This window comes from Hyalella azteca, unplaced genomic scaffold, assembly GCF_000764305.2.
Source record: "Hyalella azteca isolate HAZT.00-mixed unplaced genomic scaffold, Hazt_2.0.2 contig16930, whole genome shotgun sequence".
In the NCBI taxonomy this organism is placed as follows: domain Eukaryota; kingdom Metazoa; phylum Arthropoda; class Malacostraca; order Amphipoda; family Hyalellidae; genus Hyalella; species Hyalella azteca.
The window spans coordinates 50,455-70,538 of record NW_025946735.1 but is presented as its reverse complement, the minus strand read 5'-3'; the positions used below and the strand labels follow the sequence as shown (position 1 = coordinate 70,538).

The following is a 20,084-nucleotide window of genomic DNA, read 5'->3' as shown; positions in this document are numbered from 1 at the left end:
ATTACACGTGCGAGGGCGAGGCATATGTAGCCATGGGCTCCTGGAGAGCAATATTGAGATGATATGCAAATGAAAAAAATAATTAAACAGGGAATTGTTGTTTCATATATTAATTTCTATCATAGTTTCCTCAGATCAAAAGTTAACAATGACAAGTATTTAACAGCATAGAAAACGACAAGTAAATTCACTATATCATTGTCGATAACGTTACGGTGTCGTGCGTATAGTGGCAGGTTCTGGTGCCAGGTGATCAAACCAACAATCATTAAAATACTTTACTGCACATCAATCATCACCACAGACTTTCTGCAAAAACTGGGATACGTAGCACATGTTCACGTGGCACACAAGTAATTAACAGTCTTCGTTCAAACAGCTACGTTCCACAACACATGTCGATGTCTCGTTCCTACTCGTTCCTAATCCGCAATCTCTATTCTCGATTCTCAACTTTCTCTAAAACATTCTTACATTACTAATTCTAATTAATTACAAATTTACAATACCTATATATTTAATAGAAGCCTTATATTCCAACAGTAAAATACAATTTACAATAAGCCCTCTACAACAGAGACCCGCTTTATATTCAGTTCGACAGAAATTTAATGAATTATTGATTGTACTCGTACTCTTATATACATGACGCTTCAGAGGGTAAGAGGGATCTGAACATGAAAGCAGTGACATATCGTCGTTTTCAGTACGATTACATTATGTAGTCCATCCTTGAATAAGCTGAGTCAAAGGTTACTCGTTTGTGAGAGATACGCCGATAATGCCTTCTGAAATCGATGATATTTTGTTGAATAATTAATAAGTTAAAAATTTACATTTTTAATTTAATAATTACGTTATTCATGAACTGTTTTTATAATTTTTACAGAATTGACAATAATGCGAATTCCGGCACATGTCAGTGGAATATTTTAGTTGTAGAATAATTTTATAACTGATTTTGAGCTTATTTATTGAACTTATAGAAGTTTGAGTTACATTTAGTTGCATCTTATAACTGATTTTGAGCTTATTTATTGATTATATAACTTTGATTTGCATTTACTTGCATTGAAGTTCCCGTCATCTATCTCACTCTGGCAATAATTATAGACCAATTTTTAATAACGCAACTATTATTTTAGTTTTTACCGATCGCTAAAGCCACAATGTAGGATCTTATATTTCGCAAAATTTTTTCTAAAAAAATTTTTCTAAAATTTTTCTACTTAGACGACTCTATGTATTGATTCTATGAACAATATCGAGAGGAGTTGCCTAAAATGCCCTTAACTAAGTAAAAGTATTGAAGTAATTCTAGCATTCTATCATAACAGCCGTTCCAAAATTTAATCGGTGATCTCCAGGTAAGACAGCGTGAACTTACAGACTAATTTCTTCATGAATAATTCGGTTAGATGCTTTTATCCTAGGTGAACATGATGCGAATAAATTAACAGGGATGACATGATCTGCTGGTGCAATATGGATATGAACTCTCCGGTTCAATGTTTTTTATCATTCGATATTGTAATGTAGATGCGCGTGGATTCACGCCGGACGTTAATTAATGAACCAGTGACAGATGTCTGTTCCGATCTCAGGACCGTGACACTGATTGATGTAAAAATACCATATTATGATTCCATCTTGCCATCAAAAGTCCAACGGGAAATCCAATTTATGAATGAAGGGCTCATAATTAACCTTATTTACCTTTCGTTGCAACAATATGACAAATTTCACGAGAAATTATTTCCAGATTCAAATCATGTTTCCAGGATGAATTAACTTCACCCTGACATTTATTTGAGTACCAGATAAGATCTGAATATTTTACTATTAGGTTTTAAGATCGATCGGAAAATTTTATTTGGTCGTCAGTCAGAATTGAAATTGGTTTCTGTTACAAACAAAACAGTTGTATTACTTATTTATTATAGTGGGCAATGCTCCCAAAATGAAAAAATAAAGTTCTCTTTATGCATCAGAAAGATGAATTCAACGTTCCACAGTTGGTAATTTTTCACTGAATATATTATGATTTTTTTTCAGATTGAAGATTCACCTGGAAACATGGAGAAACAGTTCAAAAAATCGTTAAGGTTCTTCTCTGGTCGATACCAACATGGCCATAGCAACGCTCTCAAATCCATTCAAGAAAACGTTCAGTTGTAACAAGAAAACAATAATTTATATTGAAGTGCACATTGAATGTAATTTTGGTACTCAGAAACATTTAATTGAAACATTCTCTCCCTTAAAAATATTACAATATATATTTCATATCATTGACCGAGACTAAAAGTTTTGGAAATATCCAAAGATATTCTTACTATAGTTTAAGGGAGTTTAATAATTATATACAAAACTAAATATACTAAAGAACTTCACCACAGAGCTGAATTAAATGAAAAACAATGGAATCTCTACCCATGCCTCATTCCATGACATGGGAAGTGATGCAATCAAACCTAACAGCTCGAGCCTCAAGTTTGTACACGGAAGTGCAACAAGAAACGATGTTGCAGTCCAGCCTCCCTGGCCATCTGGCGGAGGAGGGACTCAACTATACCGGCATGGACCTCGAGGATCAGTTGCCTGGTCCAGGAGGAGGGGTGGATTACCTTAACTATTTAGCGCTGCCATGCGAGTGCGAAGCTTCGTTGTGCCAAAACAAGATGCTCTTCATCAATGAACCCAGTAGCATGAGGCTGCCATGGGAGGTGAGTTTCCTGATGGTTTAAGGGCAATTTTTCATGACTCAGGGTTTATAGTATTTCTTAAATTCTATTATGAATTTCATTGTGCAGCTTAACGTTTGTAACTAATTTCATTGTATTGAATCGATCAGAACTCTCGAATCAATCATGAAAGATTTGGTTTCATTCAAAATTCATGCTTACTGCAGGAGTGATAAATAGAACTTTGTATTTTTATCCTTCAAAGAACTGAATTCGCTTAAGACCAGTAGCAGTAATTTGCGCATCAGTCACTGTAGAAAAAGCTTTTGGCAAGTGCATTGCCGGCAACTTTTGCCTTGAGAAGTTGTTGCTCCAATAAGCATTCTGTTCTCACAAGAATACATTGAAACAGGACAAAACTTCTTGATAGAAGCATACAAACACGAAAACTTTGCTGAGCTCGTCTCTGGCGTTCGTTAGAGAACTTGGCTCGTCGAACATTCGCGCAGCTCCATGCATTCTCTCAACTAAGAATAATCGCAACAATAAATTGAGCTAACTCTCATATCTGTATTGCTTATGGGGTGAGAACTTTTCTAATGCACATATTAAGGAAAATTTTCTATGCAGATTTTCAACATTTCAAGGTAATTTAGTTGTTAATTAAGTTATTAAGCTCATTGTCTGATGTAACTTTATTAGTCACTAAATGTAAAAAACAAGAAAACATAAAATTGTCCAATCTTCAATGCAACTCTCAAAAAATCGTTTATTTCTGTCATATGTGCCAAATTAAAGCAGTTGGCCTCATACCCTGTAAAGCAGCACATGTCTTTTCAGCAAACCGTTGTCTTTTCTTTGGAATACTGACCAAAAACCACGATTTCACCGAATTAAAAATTCCGTTCCATTCTCAGACGCGAAAATTCTTTTATTAAAAACGGTTACTTGGAATTGCTTTTAGACCGCAGCCCCAAAGGGGATAAAACTTTTCAAAAAATCCCGAGGCCCCACAATGCTTTTGGAAAAGAACAGAACTCGCTGACCGTGATTCAAAACCTCCATACTTCACACCTCAAAAAGAATGTGAAATAAATGTAAAGTAAGTTAGACATTCGGATTTCAGACAGGTTCACATAACAACAGTCGTAGAATTTTCGATTTGTTTTCAGGTGAAGATTGAGTTATTGGTAGTGAAGGAAATTGGACGAATGAGAAATTAAAATGAGATAATTTGTGCACCAACGTACGAACAATCGTGTAATGAGATTAAATCTGTAATTAAGTTTTGGCTTCACACGAACAAAATATTCGCTGTTTAATTATGATGAACATTTGTAATCAATTATAACAATCAAAATAGATTAACAATGAATATTTCGAACGTTACTAATTGACGTTGAAATAATTTTATTTATTGTCGACAGCAACGTCTCTTGTGCTATAGGACTTCTTCAATAATATTGCTACTAAAATTTTCAAAATACTCCTTCAAGAATTTTGCAGGGCCGTAAATAAAGAACCAACAGCCCTCAATGCACGTGGCCTGGCCATTAAACCTGAGAGGCGACCTCTCATAATTTAAAAATAAAAAGAGAGTGCAGTGAAATCAAAACCCAATAACATGGACTTTCGCTAATAATTTCACATATCAGAGATAAAAACGGACATTGAACAAAATACAATTCCTGACTATACATTAATTCATTGTAGTTAATTTTGCTAATGGCAGGAAATTCTGATGATTTGAATAAATATTTTTCTCCATTATCCCATTCAATAAAATATGGAATAATTTAATCGACAACAGAGAGTTATTTTCCTGCGGAGTAAGCAAAATAAGTTCATCCTTAATCAAAGGGATATTATTCAGAAATTATCAATGCAAGATTTTATTGGAAATTTCATTTGGTATCCAATTCTGTGGAAGTGTGGGTTCTAGGCCCATTTCGCAGCATTGTCTCCAATAATATATTGCATTGGCGGTTTAGGTTAGAAATGTGTCATATTCATAGGTTCTGTTACGTTCGCTGGTCGTATAACTTCCGAGTCCCAGCTAAGGAGGAAGATGGGCAGAGATGAGGCTAGAGATTTGGTGCACTATAGTTGGTGGAATCTGGTGTACAACTGAAGACAAAGGCTTGCTGGCCTTACATTGACATACTATTGACAATATAGTAGTTCCATTTGAATTTGATCATATTACGTAAACACGTAACAGGTTATACTGTAATTAACAAACACCATATATTGATACACAAAACAATAAAAACTAAAATCAGGAATCAACGATTGATGAACCTCTATGTTAAAATACGGCCCCAATGCCTATTAATAACCTATTCACCTAATTGGATGTCTTGAATCGAACTCATTATCAATTCTATAATCACTCTATACCTACTATAGGGTTCCTTAAGAAGCAAAACACGAAAGATACCGGGGCGCGTGATTTAGAATTTGATATTAATTAACTAAGGGTCTTTTGAGGGGTGGAAATCTCAACTCTAAATGGTGCAAGATAAAATTAATAAATCATTATAGTGACAAATAATTATGTGTCCAATTAAGGCATTGTAAATCAATTAGCTTGAAACTCTTGACATAAGTCAAATTCACTAAGAGTATCAAAGCAAAGAAAATAGCCAGCAAATTCACCATTTCATTATATGAGAAAACGTTCGGAGTCCAGCTCCATCTTCAGTTGAAAACCAATCAGACGATATAAATCAGTTCAGAAGCTATAATTCTGCTTGTTTTATAGGTTTTGAACTGTCGATTGAGCTGGACTCCAAACGTTTTCTCATATAAAGAAATGGTGAATTTGCTGGCTATTTTCTTTGCTTTTAAATTATTATTGGCATCAGTTATCTTAAGATGATATCAAATGAGTTTTGTGCATTTTAATGGAGAAAATTGAGAAAGAAGGAAGTATATTTGATTAAAAATGCCTGCAGAGCTTCGGGCGTAGATCACACACAATTACTTTGTGATCAAAAAAATTATACTGCAACCGAGGAATTATTCTGCAATCCAATATTTCAAATAATATTCAGATAATATTGAACATTCGCAATCGGTGTGCTGAAAAATAATTCAATTTTTAAATAAGAGCGATCGTATGAACCCTTATTCACAACCCAATATTGTTGATAATTTCCTCGCATATAAGAGCGAACATCTGTCACTGCAGGCATTGAGAGGGGTGCGCGGAAGCACCTGCTGTAAACAGTTCCTTGTAAACAAGCAAGTTCTTGAGAAGGTCTCTGCAGATGAGACTTCATAAATGTAGCTAGTGATGACATTCACTATGATCTAATTTTACAATAGGAAAAATTTCTTCCCCTCTGATCGAGTAGCAGAGTGGTTACGAACTGCAATATTGATGCAGTGAGTTGTAAGTTTGAAAACCAGCTAGCTGTGAAAAACCTTGCATGGAATTAGAATTTAAACGTGACAGATAACCTGCCCTGCCATCATTATGGCTATAATTGAATTGAAAGACTGTCATACTAAGTCTTGGTGCAAGTACTGAATTAGTTAACAGATATTTTTATGCACGAGATTTCGGTCGATCCAGCCAATTGAATTCAAAAGTTTTTTTCAATGTGTGATGAAGAAGAATATTTGGGTAATGAATAATGAAGTGATAATAATTTATGAGTGTGTGTGAAAATATAATATATAAACGAAACGTCTGACACTCTGCATAATATAGTCCCTCATTGAAAGTAATTTCATGTGCATCTACAGGGTCTATACTTTCTTTCAGGTACAATATTTTCAAAACAACGACTCGCTTCTTGTCGATAAAAAATATTTTTTTTTCGACAATTTTTTCAAATAAGGAGCTGTCTGAATTAGATATCTGATTTATCTGAAATAGAATTTGTCACAACACTCCGGTGTTTCATTTTCAATTATATTTACACATTTGGCATTTTACCTTATATGATGATTATTTTCAAAATCATTTTTTTGATTGTCGTTGTTTTGCTCGGCAGTCCAACCCTCACTTCTACCCCAACATCCTGACGTATGTGGCGACGTTGCTACTGGGCATCACTGGCAACATTGCTGTCATCTGTTATTTTCTTGGTGGATTTCGTCGATTTGAAACCATTTCAATGTATGTTGACATAAGTTCCCGATCGCATCATATTAAGCGGCCAAAAAGTTTTATCAAAGCATGTCAGTCAGCAGTATTGCTTCAAATTTCTATCTACAGAAGAATATTGTTTTAGAACGTTGAAAGAAGTGCTGTGATAAACACAATTAATGTTCAGGTTTCAGTTGGGAGCATGACCAGGTGAACCAAATGAATTCTGTTGAAACACTTATTAACGCATCTGTCGAGTAAAAGAAGATACATGCAAATATTCTTGGATGAAAACCTTGAAGTTTCTGAATTAATTGAAACAAATCTTAGACCGTGATGTAAACCTTGCCTTTTTTCAAATTCATCTCATTGCATTTAATTGGGAAAAAAGTGGTCTAAAATTGCAAAATCATAACGTTGCCGCTAACGAGCATAAGATACGTTGTGCCGTGCATCCAGTTTAGTGATTAATGCAAATCTGACTAAATTCAACTAAAAACTGAACAGAAAATATTAACATTTGATCAGGACGCAAAAAATCATTCTCAGAGTCAAATTTATTTTCAATTACTTTTAAAAAGCTATATTCGATTAATTAAATCCAAAGTAGTATCTAAAATCTTTCATATGAGTTGTCTGAATGCATTCAATCAGTATTTGATTCATTATTCAGGAGAATCCTACAGTATACATTTTCATTAATAATTATTAAAACAAAAATTAATATATATTATGATATATATGAGAAAACTAATAATATATAATAAATGCATATATATTTTACTTAAATTAAATGAAAAACTATACAAATTTGGAACTATTCCAATCTGAAGATTACCAATATCCAAGCTCCGAATATCACAATATTCGCGCTCCGATGTTACAATTTGCAACAAAGTTAATCCAGGATGAAAATCCCCTTTGACAAGATCAAATTGTCAGCACAAATTGCCGACATCATAAAAGGGTGAATGAACTTTTCATGATTACTTTCTGGTTTACGATTTGGGAAACTAGCGCCCTAGGCCATGACGCGTAGCCTTGCTTCCTGATAAACGTTGGTACTAACAAACAATACTCGCATGGAATATCAATTAAAAATTTGTTCAGTTGATATAACGCTTTCCGTAAATTTTTAAATATTAAGCGGAACTTCAAAATAATAGAAATTCAGTGATGAAAAAGTTCAATTTTGTTTATATTTATCTATTTACTTCATAAATAAAAGTGAGCGATGGAGAAAAGTGCACAGATACGTCATCATTAAAAGCAAAATTTCTTGATACAAATCTCAATATCAATGAAATCAATAAGAGTTTGCTGACGCGAAATAAAAATTGTCCATGGAAACAAGCTGACATCTAACAAAAAAAAACATTTTTTAATGTTGGACGAAATTACATAACACTGCTAATAATAGTAACTCACTTCTTAATTTAAAAAATTAAAAAAAAAATTTAATTTATATTTTAGAAATTAGTAAATTTCCCTTGGGGTTTACTCAAGGTAAATTTAGCACTGCAATCTAAAATCGGCAAATTTTTTTCTTGTCAAAGAAGGTCTAGTTGACAAGAATGATAAAATTAGTTGTAAATTTAAGCTCTAGTTTCTCTTTGTATTTAATAGGTATGCAAATTGTTGTGAAAATATTGTCTAAAAAATATAACTCAGTACCCACTGCAGTGAGTGACAGAGAGCACATTTTCTCGTCGACGAAAACGTGAAGTCACGGACGGACAGACAGACGGACAGACGGACGGACAGACGGACGGACAGACGTACGGACAGACAGACATGGCGAGCACAATAGTGAATTTTTTTATAAATGAGAAAATGCGCTAAAAAGGACCGCGATTATGTACTGTAGCGATTCAGTTTATTAATAATGGTATTTATTCACAAATTATTTTGAGCCTTGCTTGTTTGTTGTGATAGCTGCATAGCAAACTAAAAGGAAGCTGCTAGTGTTTTTCTTTTATTGGGGGAATATCTAGACCTTTAAGAATTGAATTTAGATTGCCTCATTCAAGAGGAATTTATTTTGCAAGCGTGAAATGTAAATTTCCTAAAACCTTTATCGACACAATTGGATTGCAGTGAAAGATACTCTGTGTTAGAAAAAAAGGTAAGGCATTAGACAAAAATTTTCCCAGGAATCATTCATTTTATTCACTGAAATTATCTTGCTGGGAGGATTTGATTATTAACTCGTTGAAAATTGGAGTAAATACGATGTCCAGTAACAGGTTTCTTACAACGAAAACGCTCCGTAATGACCTAATTAGATTGCAATCTGACCCTATCACAGAATAAAAATGTTTTCATCTAGTATCCTCTGACCTATGTCAAAAACTGAGCACAGAGTATTAGACAATATACAACAAAATATTTTAAAATACATTTTTATTATCCCGACACGACAAAAATTTAGAATAGGCGTCAAATCATCTCCTATTTATTTTCAGTATGCATTATAAATTTAACCCAATTTTGGCTAATATTATTTCATTAGTTAGTTTCTTCGATACATACAATCAAAAGAGACTGATCCAAAGTTTTCGAGATCCAACTTCAACACAAACGTTTAAACTTCATCTGAACGATTAATTTAAAATTTTAATATTTTTAACTGCACCTAAGTATAATATTATGTAGTGGGCACAATAAAAACCCCGAACTCTCTCAATTTTACTTCCAAGCCCTGATTCTGTCTTCACATTTGTATAATAATAAAAAGAGTCCCGAGATATTTCATTTATGCCCTGCTAGCGTGAGAGCATCTTGAACTCTAACGAAGTCGGCCTTTGTGTTTCAAGTGCTCGCTGAGAAATTTTTGTTGGACGCAACGACAACAAAATTCACACAAAATTATTTTAAAAAAGGAGCAAATTTTTATCTACTGAAATTTGGAGAGTAAAATTGTAGAGGTGAATTACCATTCATTTTCGTGAATGTTTTCTCGTGCAGAAAAAATCGTAGAGAACCCTAACAAAAACGCATCACATTTTGGTATATTCACACCTTTCCACCGAAATCAAAGATAGTTAATGCTCGCGAAAATGTCGAACTGATTTTAGCCAAAATAAATGTAAGAAATGACTGAAATGGTTCAATTATGAATTATGTTTTGATATTATGACTCAGGCTTTAGTTTTGATGATTCAGAAAAACGAAGATCAATATTATTAGGCGGAGATTAGCGAATAGTAAAAATGTTTTTTTTTGTGTGTGGATTGACGACTATCATTACTTTAGAAGACTCAGTGCCGTAGTTTTGTTGTTACATTTAACATTTAATCTACAATTTTAAAATTTTTAACACAAAGATTGTCGCCTTCCGAAGCAAGCAGAATTTTTTTTATGAAGTGTGAGCCTCCATAAATTCTTGCTTGGACCCACATTCTCGCTGTCCAAGCAAGAATCATCCAGTGCAAATATTTGATCCTAGTTCTTCACGGTCAGTGCTGTAAGCCGGTTATCCTGATTCTCAGGAGGACGAATCCTTTAAAAGCTTTGGCGTGCCAACGCAGTATAGGAGAAAATCAAATTTGGCTTTTCTTGCACGGATTGTCATTTAGCTTTAAATTCGCAATGCAGTTGGGAGCCATCCTGAGCCAATACTGGAATCTTCTCACGTCCGGTGCAGCGCGATGACACTTTTGTTGGGCCCTCTGGAATTTCTTAAAACGCATGCCTTCGCACTCAAGCCTCTGATCTGCGACCCCCAATAATTTCATACACTATGCGAAATTAAAAATAATATCAAACTGGATTATTCTACTAAAATCAATGATAAATACTTTAAATATTCTGTTATAATTGATAATTTTTAGTGTACTGGCATCCATCTATATTAAATGTCGTTTATTTGTTTGTCAGTGCCTAGTTTAAAAGAAACAATTTAGGAAAATGTAATGTAAAAAATGCTTACGAATTGGCTATGCCTGTGTTTGTTACTATTTTTAGGTTAATTTATGATTCTAAACGAGGCTAACTAGTTGTTTCTATTTGACTATAAAAGGTATACTCGTTTTTAAACGAACTCAATAGATAAAATTATGTGTCTTTGCCTTTCTATAGGCCATACCAGTATAATATTTGCTTAGCCGGTGAAAATATAATCGAAATTTGGGGTGCATTTCCGCCACTGTTATTATGGCCACAATTTCTAATTACTTGCTAAGCAAATTTATCTAATTACCTGCTGAACATAAAATTCACATAACATGGTTACGTAAGATCGTTGGTTGACATGGTCATGAATCTCTGGGCCATCGCATAACATTAAAACATCGTTTTATTAAAACGTGAACAAATTGTAATATTGTAAATTTCTATAAAAAATTTGCCTCAACACAAATTATTGCTGATGGTTTACTTAACAACATCAGAATTTCGAAGAATTTATAATATATTCAAAAGATTTCGACAGCCCAGTTCTGTCACACATTCAAGCATTACGACTAACCACTGTTTCTACACATGGTTGCCATTCAATAAATATCTCGTACTTCCCTTCTCATTGAAGATATTCACTGAAGTGATGTCTATTGTTCCAAAATTATCACGAACTTGCTGCTTAATTCCGAGAATGTACATCCGTTACTGGGAACGAGCGCATGACATGAATATTATCGAGTAACAATCCATTGAAAATAACCTTCCCTCAAGCGGTATTAGCGTGCATTTGATCCTAGACTTTGATTGGATTGAAATTACAGTGAACAAGTTTACTGCATGTTAACGTTCATAATTAATAGCTAATGATAGAAAATACATGGACGCATGACTAAGGTAGAATTTAATTGTTGATATTTAATTTAGTTAATGCAACTCTGCAGTATTTCTTGAACTCAAGCATTCGCGCATAATTTTCTCATGTTTAAATTTTATATTACTAAATGTAATAGCTGCCTTTTATGAGTACTTCAAGNGATTTTATTGGATCTTCTTTCAGTCATTTTATTTTATTGAGTATTCCTTCTGTCATTTTATTGAAATGAGTCTTCCTTCAGTCATTTTATTGTAGTGAGTTTTCCTTCAGTCATTTTATTTTATTGAGTCTTCATTCAGTCATTTTATTTAATTGAGTCTTCCTTCCGCACAATATTTGCAGATCAAAAGACCCGGACTAACACGAACATGTTCCTGTGTTCGTTGTCGGTGGCGGACCTCATCATGCTCATCTTCGGAGTGCCGATTGAAATCCTGGGCATGTTCGCAATCATGCTGGACTTCGGCAGCCCTTCTTGTACCATACAAAGCTACATCCACATGCTTTCATTTTCTGCCAGCGTGCTGAACCTCACAGCAGTGAGCCTTGAAAGGTACAGTTTGTAAGTGAAACTTGAGAAATAAAATAATTATAATTAAGAAAAAAAATTAATGTGTGTTAAACTTGACAGATTTAATTGGAATTTAAATGATTACATCCATAATTCTAATATAAGAACTGAGCGTGGTGATATTTAAGTGCGGTGTACGGTAGTTTTTTGATCGCATATCGATGAGAAGTCACTTCAGTCGACAAGGATCAGAATAACGCCATGAGCAGTCAATTCGAGGTTGTTGAATTCCGATCAAATTTATCGCTAAACCTTCGAAGAACTGTTGTGTAGTAATGATTTAGGGTACATTGAAGTTTCAACACGAGTTGGAATTTCTTGAAAGATGCTAAAATTTACCTTAAGAACTGAAATTTACTTATTTGACTTCAAATTTAATTCAAAACCTCGATTTTCCAAATAAATATTCTCCTACGTATTTGGATTTCGTCAGGCTAGTTTACAGAATCATTTATAATTCTGAAAGCTACAGAAAGACTAATGTGCTCTGCATAATCGAGATCATAAAACAGTTTTTTGTGAAACGTTATGATTTTTTATTTGTTCAAGCATTCAATGAATAGCACATTGCATTACATGAATATTTGAGAAATTTTTAGGGTTGTCCGCATGTTAAGTGAGTCTCTGTGGGTTGAGTGAACGTCGCCATAAATTTTATTTTGTACATGCAATCGAAAGACTCACACTTTGAAGGTAGTGTTCAATAGCTCTGTGGTTAATAAGTGCAACGTATGGTTTACGATAAGGGATTGGAGTAAAAAACGTTGATGTAAGTCGCATTTTTTAATAGATTGATTACAAGACTTAGTCAGCGGCGGGGTATCAAATCACCGTCGATGGTGAAGGCCAGTTATCAGGGCAAGAATATTTCAATTTCCCGAGTAGCTATCGCCTTGTATTAGACACGCAATGGGACCCCATCGGTGTTCGATCGAAGCTCTAGCGAGGGCATTTACCTATCAAAACCAATACGCCACGGCGCTTTACCGATAAATTTCAGTGGTATTTCTCACAAATTATTGTAAAATTTTGGTTAATGCTAAGTTTGCCCAAACTATATGTTTCGAGAAAATGATGCAGTTATTTCAGTAATGAAAATGTAAATGATAATCCTAAGTACCGTCACTTAATTGGCAGCTGCCCAGGAGCAAACGCTTATGCAGATATACAGAGAGAAGTTTACAAACAGCGTTCGTCAAGCATCGATATTTAAAACCTGTATGGCAAGACCAAATTCAAAACATCTAAATCTGATCTTCCATTCCAATTTTCCAGGTTCATCGTGATTGTTTTTCCAATGCGAAGTCGCTCTGTGTGCACCATGAAGAACTGCAGGCGCTCTGTCATCATGGTGTGGCTAATAGCCATGGCTATGGCTACTCCGGTCGTCAACATGGTCGTGAGTATCAATTGATTAACAATTGAGTATAAAACTCAGAACTAATTACGAGTAGCATAGAAGTTTTGATTCGCTGTATTGTTAATTATAGGATACAACCAATTCGAACGCTGGGGAGGTCAATATATTTAAACTTTTTAATAACATGTAGGCTTCAAGGGAAAGCTTCTCACAAAAAGTATATTAATGCTTCACCAGGAGGTTATTACAGTTGAAGAATTATTTATAAAAAATGCAATATGATTTTAAAACATACCCTCAATTGTTGTCGGAGAGATCTATTTTTTTTAACCTGAGGTTCGTACGAATAATCTCAAGGAAGAGGAATAACACAATCTCAACAAATACAGATAATGAGATAAAACGCTCATCTAGTTATTTGCCATAAATTTAATCAAGTGTTGAAATAAAAAACTGTGTGCAAATGGTGTGCCTCACCTGTGCCTCACCTGTTGAAATTGCTTGTGTTGTCTTCGCTAAGCAGCTGAATAACATGTGGAACCTGAGTTATATCGATAATACTTTTTTCTGCTGAATTGATAAGCTTGGAGTTATCGCCTTGAAATATGAGATTCAAAATAGGGAATTAATATTCTCCTCTTCATGAATTCTGACAATTTCTGTCCAATGCAGCACGAAAGTGCTGGTCATCAGGCAATAGTGCTCAACTGCAAAAGACTGCTGATCAACTCGCTCGGAAACGTGAAAAATCTTTTTTAACCACCCAAACTCGCTTGATTGCGACGATGTCAAACACACCAGAATTTATTAGTCCTGCTTTGGGATACTTGTGTTGTAATCAAATTTCAGGCGTCGTTTCTTCCGTTGAATGCTTTCGTTTCTGAACTTGATTTATCGAGACAAAATGCCTACAACTTCCTCTGACAAAAAATAAAATTATCATCGGAAAATATTTATCCAAAAACATTTATTCTATTATTTCTATATTAAAATTGCATTGCGACTGTGCTTGTTTGAAGACAAAAGGTTGAAGAATGTCTCGTGGATTTCTGCGTGCAAAACAAACTACGTTCTCCTTCAGAACTAAAACATTTTGACCGAAGCCAAGAATATTTTTGATGTTCAATATAGTTTCTGTCAAAACTTTATTGCATAAAAAATTCTGTCTACGAGAGAGAGACAATTCATCAGAATGCCCTTCAGATAGCAGGTCATCAACGAGAGTTCATTGACTCAAAAAACTCAGTTGAAAAACTCGTATTTGAGTAACTTTGTGGAATTTAATCTCTAAAATATTCCAAAATTTTATCTCTATAGAATCCAATAATTCTATGTGCAGGGCTTGCGAGCTCTTTGATCAAAATTCTCAGTCGTTTAAGAGATCTTAACTTACAATAGAATGGGTTCAACCAACCAAGGTTTTGAAGCAGAGAACTATTTATGCATATTCTCGGTCGTCGCAAGTTTATTCTGCTCTCTACGATGATACGAGGCTCAGTAAAGGAAGACGCCTCGCAATGATTGGCATCATATCATGCGACCACAATAGTTTAGTTGCTTGCATCTTGCAAATTTTCTGGTCTTCGTCTAGTCTACGCAATTTTTTATGAAAAAAAAGGCTTCTTTAAATTTTTAACTGTACACGAATTGGGAAATAAATCCTTTCAACTAAACTTTGAAAGAATGAGTTTTGTATAGGCTGCAGGGAAACTCCGGTTATAATAATAATTTATTTAATAAAAATTCAAATAATTTCAAAACTCTTGACATGTAACTAGTCTGCGGATAAAAGACGAGTCATTTCAGATTTTTTTGTTGGCTCTTCCATTTCAGATTTTTTTTGTTGGCTCTTTCAAAATATTAATGAAGCGAGCTATAGCTATTGGTCTTAATTTTTATTCATATAGATTATAGGCAAACTTACCGACTACGATAACCCTAGAAATACTCTGGTTCTACTAATCCTTCCCGACTTTTTGGCTCAATTTTAATAGAAGCAAGAGCCCACAGAATGGAATTCTGGGTCTAGCTTCATTGCAGTTCGTTTCTCAGAATACAAGCATGTTCCGCTGCTTCATGCTCCTCGGTAAGGTCCAAATTATGGCCCACAATGGTTGGCCGTAAATCTTAATCCAAAGACAAGCGTTGTTTCTGGTGCTCAGGTCCATGTCGGAGTTTGTTGCTTTGTTGGGCGTCGTAAAGAGAAATGAGGTGGCTACTCCTACCCTTTAATCCTAGGCATTTGCTGCTGTTTGTTGGCAGGAGCGTCGTTACGAAACAAGATGAAGGAATTCCGAGCTCAAATGGATGAATTTCACTCAAGATTACGGAATAGTCATCTGCGTTTTTAATTGCGGTTTAACCGTCTTTTGGATTGAGTAAGGTTTATTGTAGAGAGTTTGTCAAAATCTGTTGTTGAATGTTTTCATTAGCAATAAACAGTCAATTATGACAAATTGCTATGTCGATTTGAATAGGTATAAATAATGATATAGGTTTTTAAAAATGCGAAGAGTCTCGCCAGGGACATGAGAACGGCAAAGACTATAATTTATGTGTCAGGGGTATGAAGAAATATATTATGTGTACCCTCGTAATATTCATTGATTTTTGGCTGATTGAAAAGATAGATTGAAGGATAAATTTGAATTTAAAAAAATTGACATTAATCCACACACATGGGGGACATATATTTGGTGAATGATTAAATCAAATTGGTAATTCTCTCTATAGTATTTAAACAGTTTCTTATATAAAATGAAGATATTTAAAAAATTGATATACTGTGGAATGATTCGGTACCGTAAAATTTTGCAGGATTAAATAAATGCAACCATCGAGGAAATATACATGAAGGTTACATTTGAAAACAAACTAAAATTTTTTATTCAAATTTTGATTTAATCGAGAAAATAAATTAATGTCGCCTGAATATGAATAACTATAGCCCTACTTGCCTAAACGTCTGATCATTATTTGCTGGGTTAATGGGATCTAACTACCCTATTAAGGCTATTATTAGAGTTTAAGACGCAATGATATCGCTTTCGGAAAAAAATGTGCTCACAAAGGGGCTTTTGAATGGGCGAACGCGGCAGAAAATAGCTCCACGCACGCATGACGCGTGACAGCTGCAACTGCGTCAAGAATTTTATTTTAAATTATAAATCAATTCATTGAGGCATAGAGGAGCTTAGAAGCATTTGAGTATGGGAATAGATAACTTATTCTTTGTAAATTTTTTAATAAAGTAATCTTGGTCAAAATTGTTTGATTTCAATTAATTTACAAGTAACTTTTTGTCCTGTGCCACGAGCGTACGCAAGTCAAGGAAAGGAAACTATATTAATGACCACTTTCAGGTTAACATAGATTCAAATGAAATTTTTCAGAAATTTTCTGTTATATTACTTGAGGCCAGGCACACAATAAGAAGACGGCAGGAGTGACCTCAGTGATCCCAGCGATCAATACGACATCTGTTGTCTCACTCGTCACGATTAACGAGGCCGGACCTGCGGAAATTCGACCAGGAGAAGTCCGAAACTCTGAAAATTACCATTATCAAGTCTCCAAACAATGTATAGGGACAAGATGTAACAAATTTTGTTTTTTACTATTTTTCTTCGTTATCAGCCTTATTATTCAATGCAGAATATGAACCTGATAATGTACAAACGTGGTGATGATTTTGAAGGGGGAAATAATTGCATACACAGCCGTCCCTAAAAAATATATATATTATATATATATATAACTTGGTACCCACTGCATTGAGTGACAGAGAGCGCATTTTCTCGTCGACGAAAACTTGAAGTTACGGACGGACAGACAGAAGGACAGACAGATGGAAAGACAGAAGGACAGACTGACGGACAGATATGATGCGCACGTGAATGAGAAAATGCGCTAAAAATGAGTCTAATTCTGTTTATTCCAAATTAAATTTCAAAGAGAGATGATATCATCAGCTACCTCCCGGAAATGAGTGTTTTTTCAAGGACCGTTAATAATGTTTGCATGTTTAGAAGCATTCGCTAGCAGCTGCTGCCGAGTTACCTTGGCAACTAATTACCAACTTTTTCCGGGCTTCGGCAACTTGCCATTAATTGCTGTCTGAAAGAAGAATTGGTTGCTGTGCTGGAAGCTAAAAGCGTGCAAATGATAATTCAGGCATCATTGATTAATAATTGCGATGCTGTTATTGTTCGGCTCATGAATTCAAGCGGCATTGAGTATTGATTGCGGTGATGCTATTCTTCGGTTCTGTAATCATCTATCATCTAACCGAATAGCAGCTGCAATTTTTAGCTAAGCAAGTTTCGAATTCAAATGGCTGGAAAATTATTGCTGCTGAAACCGCAACGTCGAATTCATCGTTATACTCTCATGATTAAAACACTCTTTAATATGTAACTGATGAAAGATCTTCAGGGAATCTTGCCCCGGATCTAAGACTGTATTTAATCGTCGAATAACAAAACTGAAAACGATGTAGCATGCTTGAATCAGCCGTGCTCTGTAAAGGGAAATTGATCACTATAATTAATTATATATGACATCCTTCATAGTCCGTCCCGTAATAACGGATATTTTTTTTTATTTTTAGCCCTAATACTTAAAATCGTTAGTTTAAATACGTTACTTATTGATCAGGCATTGTGGTTTCCTTACGTGAGGTAAAATTTCTAATTTATTTGCTAAATTTGGTTGTGTAATTAATGTTACTTCGATTTAGAAAGTTGATCGCAGAATATTTATGTTTGCTCAGAATTGAATCGCTACTGGAATTAAAAAAGCCAAAAATTATTCACTGAGGTCCAGTAAATAATAACATTCTCGGTTCTTGCTGTTAGTGTCTTTCAGTCGAACGAAACTCTCCACCATAAGTTCACTGGAATTGTCTCTCGTCAAAACAATCATATTTTTGTAGCCAAATTTGACTCATATGCATAAATTTCAGTTTTCTAAAAAGTGGAAAAATTGAATGGTACATTTGGTTCCGCTTAGAGAATTTTAGAAAAATATTGCATTGAAGAAATGACCAGTCCATTTTTTGTCATCACAATGGAGCCCTCCAATTTCGAATCCTCGAGGAAATCTGCTCTTGGAGACCAGAAGCCATAAAGGTTTCCCTGCTTGCTTCATACATTCCAGACTAAATCGCGAGTAAATGGAAGCAACTGAGATTTAAGCAATTGATTTGGTTATTGTACTTCAACAAACTTTATTTGAATTAACACGCGATGCAGGTGAGAACTTGCAGTTTCATGGGATGCTGATGAGTAATGCGTCATAAATAAGGAGATAAAAAAACCAAAAAACTCTGAAAGTGAACCTGTTGTTCAATTATGATTGGAAGATATATTGGAGATACATATTTTTAAAAATATTTTTGAAACCTCAACCTATCTGCATAGGAATATTTTCTACACGCTTCGAGCGTACTTGACCATTGGAACAGACACACTAGGATTTTTTTATTTATTCTGCTACCGTAGGTAGGTTTAGGTCACCGGTTATTTTGAGAACAAAGTGCACGAAAAAAAACTCTAATATCTGATTCTTTTATATATTAATTGTGGAAAATATAAAGTAGACTGACAGGTTGAACCGGCATCGCTCGGATAAAACAAGAATTATCTTATAATTATGATTTCATAATTATAATTCTTCGAATATTAGCGAAATGAATTAAGGGAAGCTCTGCACTGGCTTCTCTGGCTCCTTAAAATTACGTATGTTGGGTTCACGTTATATAAGTTCGATAATCTCTGTATATTTCATGCCCGAACAAAATTTAGTTCTACTTAATTCTAATTAAAATTGATTCTAATGGTTTTAATTCAGCTAACTTTTGCACTGTTTAGTAATCCGGTTAAAAATAAAAATAAAATTTTAGATCCACGAAGTGTTTCGACAAAATAGATCCTCTCTATTTTTAACAACCTTCTACAATGAATTATGGTTGGTCAAATATTTTAAACTTGTTTTATTCTCGAGATTCAAAATTCACGTTTACTTATTTCATGAGCCACTTGAAAATTTTTCCACGATGCTTTCTAAAATTGGGGCAGCGTGGGACTTAGGCTGCACAATGCGGCGAAAGAAAAACCCTGCCCTTGAAATTTCTCAACGTCGTCGTGATTCGCATCTCAACGACTGCCGCTCAAAGACCAAGTCGTCAATATTCTTAGATCCCAATATATATATGAGATTGAGGGCCATCAGAAATCGCTTGGTGCTTCATAGTGGTGAATTATCTCTCTCCTTATCTTGCTCACCTTCACCAATAGAACTAATGCATGTGAACTAAATTCATGTTTTCAAATACACTCATACAGCACATCGTAGGTTCGAAATCATCAAATATATCGGGGAGGCTGCTCAAATGCGTCTCCGAAATTAATATAAATTCGTGATTTTACACGTTTTCAGTGTAGGGGGCGACATTTTGTTGCTGGGACCCATTCGATAAATAAATGAGAAAACAAAGACTTCAGTCACCACTAATAATAGGCTAATGACAGTAAACAATTGATTAATAAAATGGATAATAAAAACTATATTAATGAACAAACTATGGATATAAGAAT

At 34.5% G+C, this 20,084-nt stretch overlaps 1 protein-coding gene across 1 annotated transcript in view; it reads left to right on the top strand.

Moving 5' to 3' along the window:
* The first annotated feature begins 2,280 nt into the window (after positions 1-2,280).
* Positions 2,281-20,084, top strand: part of LOC108682882 — a 30,977-nt gene continuing 13,173 nt past the window's right edge. The window contains exons 1-6 of the mRNA XM_047885109.1: positions 2,281-2,726; positions 6,689-6,763; positions 9,973-9,989; positions 10,617-10,657; positions 11,900-12,110; positions 13,404-13,527. Of these exons, the coding sequence (XP_047741065.1) occupies positions 2,421-2,726; positions 6,689-6,763; positions 9,973-9,989; positions 10,617-10,657; positions 11,900-12,110; positions 13,404-13,527 (774 nt within the window). The 5' untranslated portion in view covers positions 2,281-2,420. The remainder of the gene's footprint in view (positions 2,727-6,688; positions 6,764-9,972; positions 9,990-10,616; positions 10,658-11,899; positions 12,111-13,403; positions 13,528-20,084) is intronic.